The following is a 7098-nucleotide window of genomic DNA, read 5'->3' as shown; positions in this document are numbered from 1 at the left end:
TTGTATTTGAATAAAAGATTTATTATTTTCTTCTCAGGAAAAACAGAAAGTTAGGGAAACACACTACTTTTTACAGCCCACATTAATTTGTAGTTGGTCCTAACCCTTCCTGGCACAGCTGTCAACAGCTTTTTAGCTGTTTTAACCAGAACCAAGGTGTTCACCCCCAACAGAATGTACACAGACCACAGACACACTAGAGGACTGCAGGTTTTTCCCTGAGAGAAGCATCAGACAGACAGTTGCTGAGAGAGACATCTTTCCAAGCAGCTCCTCCCTTTCCATTTTGGAGGAGCTGCCTAACTACACAGCTAGTCAGCACTTAAAACAGGTGCCTCCTTTCCCTATAGAATCACCCAACCTGCCCCAAATATCAACTTAAGATTCTCATCTGCATTTCAGCAGTCACACCCAGTAAGTTGGGAAGTGGGGACCCTAAACTCCACCAATTGGCATCTCTGTGCTTATTTCCACAAGTGGCTATGGGGAGACAGGCCTTTCAGTCACCTTAACTCGATCTTAAGATTAATTAACTACATAAAGTGCTTTTAGGTCCTTAGAGAGAGACATGATATAAATAAGTGGTTTATGGTCAAGAACGATAAATACACAGGTAAAAATAGCTCTATCTGGATGATGTTATGGCTCGGAGATGGGCAGGCCGGGCAATTCTTCCCTATTACATTCTTAGTCATATTATTCATGCCTATTTTTGTCTGGAGTCCACACACTAAAGGTCACATTCTGAGGCTGAAGCTTTCAAATGACCATGGTTCCACTACACAAGTTTTCTTCAGCTTACCAGTTTAAATAACTCTTTGAGGTTTGAGGTTTAACAGAGCCCATTAATTTCTATAATTTTAAGTGAACATATTCAAATGCAAAAGAACCTAGAGTCACATAAAAGGTCTCTTCCTCTGAAAAATCCCTAAGGGGACTTTTAAAATTATCTCCCCAAAGATAGGATTGAGCAACAACCAAAAAAGAAAGCAGTTCAAGGAAAAGGGACTCTTCTCACCTCTTAACTGTTAGGTCAGAGCTCACTGTACTACCTCCTCCTGAGGATAAAATTCATGAAGGATGAAAGTCTGTGGACTCCTTGGGTGGTCACTTGGATTCCTAGTGCCAAAAACTAAAAAGGGCCAGCAAGAGTTCAGGGATGGCAAATTTATAGGAACTGATATAAATATGTGTTGAGGGAGCACAACAAGCAGCAAATATTTCAAAGAAAAACAGGAAATATATGGTACGTTTGATAAAAACATCAAGTCTGAAATCTCTATGGATGCCAATGCAAAGTCTGAAACAAAGTCTGAACATTATTAACAGAAATGAAGTATTTGTTTTATTGACACAGTAGGCTTAGACCTGTGTTTAACAAGCAAGCCTAATAATAGCACCATGGTTAAACTATAGTCTGCTTTTCCAAGCTATCACTGTACAATTTATTAGGCAAACAAGGGATTATATGTCTCACATCCACCTGATGTGATCTTTTTATACATACTGCTAATAAGTCCCATCTGGAACAGCTGAAAATCTTTTAGTAGAAGCTTTGAAGATGAGCTCATGAACTCAGTTTATATTTCACTAGTTAAATCATACCAGAAGGAACTCAAATGAGTAGTTGCCCAATCAGAGCCCATTATTTTTAAGTCATCAGCCCATGTGTCCCACCCCCCAAAATAAAATCTTAAAACCCCATCTTGACTCAATTATTGCAAACCTATTATGTAATAAAGTGAAAGAATTAATTTTCATTTCTCAATTTTTCAGTCCCAGGTTTAAAAAAACAACAAAAAACCCTAAGAAATACTTATCAAAATCAGGAAAATTAAAGCCTGCATAGTTATGAGTCAGAATTGTTCCACTATAACAGGGTGCATACAATTACAACAGTTGGTTCTGTATACAATCTAGAACCGACCAGGAACAAAGTTCAGAATAGAAAAGCCGTAAGAAACAGGTTCCTAACTACAGAGGTTAAAGATTTCAAAAGGGTATGAAAAAACTAATGTAAATTTGAGACTTTTCTCCAAAGGGAGAAAGAAAGGTTTTCTGTAAAAATATATACAATTTTTACAGACAAATACATTTACAAGTTTTTGTCTTAAAACGAGGCTAATAAAGAATCCCTCAAACCACAAGCCAAAGCAGAACAGGTATAAATGTCCTGAGCACTTGGACTTTCTATTCAAGAACACTTGGGAAAGCTAGTTATAGAGAGGAAAAAGCTTCCCTTCACATGCTGTTGTACAGTATTGGGGCTTCAGATCATAGTTCTATTACCTGTAGCTTAAATCCACTTTACATACACCAGTGGTGTTGTTAGTGCTTCTCTTCTGACACTAAAGAAAGTTAATGAAGTCTGTGGGCATATTTAATGAACTCTAGGACTAGCCTGGCTACTGGCCTCTTTCCTGTTCTAGACAAGGTAATTAAAGTCTCTTTACCCTACTATTGACCCTAAGTCTAAAAGTACTCTTCAAGGCCTCCCACAGTTTGACTTTGCTGAAACTGAATTCTGCTTCTTTCAGACAGTGACTCTTCAAAGGAAACTACTTTTCCCAGGTATTTATTTCAGTCATAATCCTCTTGCCACTTGCTTTTCTCTGTTGCTAGAGTAGACCTCTTGGAGATTATGGCCTAGACAGCCTGAAGTCCAACTTCATAAATACATTTGATTTCACAGATGTAGGATTTTGTGGCTGGAGTTGGTTAAGAGTCAATTATTGCACTTAAAAGGCTATCTTATTAGATATGCCAAACCAGCTCCTACTCCAGCAACACCTGCAAAAGCCAGCAGCACATTTCTGATGCCGCCTTCTAGGTCCTCTACATGGAAGAACTCCACAAACCCATCCTAGAAAACAAAAAAGAAAAGCACATTTTCAAGTACAGGTTTCCACTGGCTTAAAAACACTGTTTATAAAGAAAAGATTACGAGTTCCCGTGTGGCTCAGTGGGTTAAGGATCCGGCATTGTTACTGCAGTGGCTTGGGCTGCTGCTGTGGTGCGGGTTCGATTTCTGGCCTGGAAACTTCTGCAAGTCTTGGGTGTGGCCACATAAAAAAAAAGATGAATTAAAATAGCTAAGGTTCCTCCCAAAACACAACCAGGAACCAATTATTACTCCCAGACTGCAAAGGAGACAAATTATGCAATTAAAGGGAGGAGCAATTTCAATAATTTTTTCTATTATCTCCAGGTGATTTTTTGTTTCTTCATAATTTGAATCCACTGGTGTGAGGAGTATCCAGCTGAATTACAGTAAAATAACCCAAAACGAAAGACTCAATCAGTAAAATAGCCTAAACTTTTCATAAAACTAGAATTTTTGATGCAACGTATTCAGAGGTACATTAAGTTAGAGCCCGAAAACTGAGTTGTGCATCTGTTAAAAACCTCTAGATATCCCCTTTCTCTCTATAAAACCCTCCACTCCATCCCCACTTCTTCAAGTCCCCCTTTTCAACCTTAAATGAAACTTACCCAGCCTCTTTGTTTGACTAGCCAGTCTCGTTTTGTCCTTACGAGAACATCTGTGATGCTTTCTGCTAACGGTTCGATGCAGCTTTCTTGATTTATACTCTTCAAGTGTTTGGCCACAAAGGCACCAAAAGAAATAAGAGTCACAATCCTGCCCCAGTTTGTTACTCCGTCACTGAAAACGTGGACCATCACTCGAGACAAAGATTTGACATCGTCTTCGTTTTTGATGTCCAGTTTCCGAAGCATGCCTGAGAGGAAAAAAAGCATGCAGGTTCTCACCGCCTCCTTTGTCTAAACCAGGGCACGATTCGCCTGCCCACCCACGGCGGGGGGAAATCGCTATTTGAGCTCTATAGAATTTAGGCCGTTCCCACTTGAAAATTGACATCCCACCCTTTCCGGGCTTTGAACAGAGCTGCCATTTCCAAAAGAATCAAGTGGGCGGAAACAATGACTCACAGCCAGAATATTCTGGTTTCAGAAATGGGATAAGAGTCGTTTCAACATGGACTCGTTTCGGTTTCCACCCACCGAAGGTGCGTGAGTCCAGAGAGCTAAAGAGAAAGAAAAAGCAGGGCAGCCTTCACGACTAACCCCCTTACCTTGGAAGGCCGTCTCGTGGTTGCGCTGCACCCCGTCCCCGACCCGTCGCAGGGTCTCTAACGCCTTCCGGCTGGCGGCCCCAGACCCGCCCATTGGCTTCGCGTCCTTGGCGCCGGTTGCCTGCTCCCGAAGGTACCGAGAGATAATCTCCAGGGACTGCCGGTATAACTCGTCCTCCTCCTCCTCTGCCGGGGGCGGGCGTCGAGGGGAGCGAGCCGTCCGTGCCGGGGCCACTACTGGCCTCCTCGACTACCCCAGCAAGGGCAGGACGGCCGGCCGCTTCCCGAGGGGCTCCGGCTCGTACCCGTCCAGCTCCTCTTCGGGAGACATGATGGCGTCGGAGGCCGGGGATTCCATCTCTTCAGGCGGCGACGCGAGGCGGGTGGGCGCGAAGAAACAGCAGTCTGGCGGGGGGTCGCGGTGACGTCGGGGCCCTCGGCGCCAATGGGCGAGGGCCGCGCGACCCTCCGGGCGTCTGGCGCAGGAGTGGACGGGGGGCTCGCGCCGGCGCCTCCGCCAATCACCAAGCCGGCTTCCCCTCCCCCTACCTCTTGCCGGGCCGTGGCCTCTTTTCCCGTAGCCAAGAGACGGCCTCCCGGAGCCGAGGCGCTGCTGCCGCTTCCAGGCCCCAATCCAGCCCCCCCACAGTAGAGGTTGAGTCCGATTACTGCGTTTCTCTTGAGGCCAAACATCGCAAGCCGCCGCCGCCACCACCTTGGCAGAAAAATGGGGGAGGCCCGACTCCTTACGGGAAGGAAGCGGAAGTAAGGTCTGAGAGAGGCACTCCTAGATCTCCGTTTTAGAACCAGTCCGCAGTGGCGTCAGCAACTCTCTAAAAAAAAAAAAAAAAAATTGAACCCCCGTAAAAGGGCAAGGGGCGGAAGCTTCCGGAGAATGCAGCACCGCACGGCACCTAACCGGCGGTTCGGGGGGCGGGGCTTCCGGCTCTCCGAACCTCTCGCGGCCAGTTACGTAACCGTGGCTCCAGCCCTCTGCAAGGTGGGCTTGCGCTCTTCACCCGTGCCGGTCTGGGCCGGCTGGGGATTGCTACCTCGTCGCTTCCCTGAGTGCTGATTTGCAAGCCCCTTCTGTTGCTTTTGTACCGGAGGTTTTTTTTTTTTTTTTTCCCCCACACCAAAGTCCTAACCCTCGAGTCACTCGGAGATTGAGGAAAAGGGATGAGTAAATTCTGCCACGGATGCGGGACCACAGCCTTAGGATGGATGAATAAGAGGACACTGTTGGGAAAATGTAGTTATTTTGTGCAACCTCAGCTCTGTACTCTCATTCCAACATTGTGTGGAAATGGGGACGCTCCATGGACTGACCTATAGAATCATTTTTACGTAAATTCGCAAAGCGAAATTGTTCTGCTCCAGCTAAATTTTATGCCTGTCTCCCTATTTGCTTTCTCCCATCGCCATCTCTCTCATGCTTTTTATATATGTCTTACTCGTTCACTACATCTTCTGAGACTCTTGATACCACTTATGTTGATAAGAGACATTTGAATCTAGGGGTAAACCCCTTAAGGACATGGATCTTGTTGTATACCATATATGTGAGTTAACATTAATTGAAGCAACCTGTTTTTCCTAAAAGATGTGTAAAATTAATAATAGCTAAAATTCAAGAGCAAAGTATTTGAGGGACATAAGCAGGAAAGGTGAGCATGGTTCCTATTCCTGAAAACATCAGTTTAATAAGGAAATAGGGCACCTGTACCACAGGATTATGTATTTGGGCAAGACCTAGAAGCATGGAGCTTTATAATAAGGGGCAGAAAGTTTGGAGAGAAACATCCCGCGGTTGTGGTGAATAAGAAATGGTTTATCTATTTAAGGAATGTAAAATCTTGCACAGCAACAAACCATAATGTGAGATGGAATATAGGAGGCATCAACAACTTAATATTGGAATTAAGAGGCTGGAAAATTCACTTTCGGCCAGGAGAGCTAGGGGAAGACTTTATGGAAGAGGTAGCTTTTTCTGCTCTGCTTTCTAGAACGCGATTTTATTTAGGGGAAAGAGATTGAGCAAATTTGCGTGCAAAAGCGGTTTCTTCTTCAGAGGCTGTAGAAGGAAGTGCATTGCTGGTTTCACTTTAAGCTTATAGCCAGAAATCTCAAGTGTTCAGTAATCTTATTGCAGTTCCTTAATTGATTCACTCTCCTGTGATCCAAGATGACTATTGAACACCTTCTTTTATATCCTTAAACTTCCCATATTCCCTTCTCCCAGCCTCACTTTCAGCTTTTAACTTACTGAGAAAATGGAAGCAATCAGAGGAGAAAAACTTCATTTTTTCTTTCTTTTTTCTTTTTTTTTTTCTTCTGCTTTTTAGGGCTGCACCTGCGGCATTTGGAAGTTCCCAGGCTAGGGTCGAATTGGAGCTACAGCTGCCCGCCTACACCACAGCAACAGCAATACCGGATCCAAGCCGCCTCTTCCACCTATGTCATAGCTCTCGGAAACACCGATCCCCAACCCACTGAGCGAGGCCAGGGATTGAACCTCATGGATACTAGGCTGATTCATTTCTGCTGCACCGTAACAGGAACTCCAAAAAAACTTCATTTCTCACCAGCAAATCTGTGAATTTTCTCCCGTTTCCATCCTGTCTGCCATTACTACAGTTAAAATGAATAAACCTTCCCTACCATCCCAGATCAATCTCTTCACTTGTGCACTGGATCGCATCTCCTTTGTCTCTTCAAGTCCTTGCAGTTATCCCTTGCACCATCAATTTCTCTCAATCTACTGACACTTATTTATTTATTGGCCATGCCTGAGGCAGTGGAAATTCCCTAGTCAGGGGTTGAATCCTCTCCACAATCCATGACAATGATGAATCCTTAACACTAGACCACCAGGGAGCTCCTCTCTCTCCCTATTGAATCATTATATCAGCACACAAATTTGAGGCAGTGGAAATTCCCTGGCCAGGGCTTGAATCCACTCCACAATCTATGACAATGATGAATCCTTAACCACTAGACCACC

At 44.3% G+C, this 7098-nt stretch overlaps 1 protein-coding gene across 1 annotated transcript; it reads right to left on the bottom strand.

The window, feature by feature from the left end:
* On the bottom strand, positions 1 to 4901 carry MCL1 (MCL1 apoptosis regulator, BCL2 family member). The gene is given in 6 exon segments (XM_047784740.1): positions 1 to 2863; positions 3493 to 3740; positions 4095 to 4293; positions 4295 to 4348; positions 4351 to 4497; positions 4500 to 4901. Coding segments are annotated over 6 exon segments (1053 nt in total). The 5' UTR covers positions 4788 to 4901; the 3' UTR covers positions 1 to 2746.
* Between the last annotated feature and the right edge of the window lie 2197 nt (positions 4902 to 7098).

Source organism: Phacochoerus africanus, chromosome 6, assembly GCF_016906955.1.
Source record: "Phacochoerus africanus isolate WHEZ1 chromosome 6, ROS_Pafr_v1, whole genome shotgun sequence".
In the NCBI taxonomy this organism is placed as follows: Eukaryota; Metazoa; Chordata; class Mammalia; order Artiodactyla; family Suidae; genus Phacochoerus; species Phacochoerus africanus.
The sequence above is the reverse complement of the archived record's forward strand: the minus strand, read 5'-3'. Positions and strand labels throughout refer to the sequence as shown.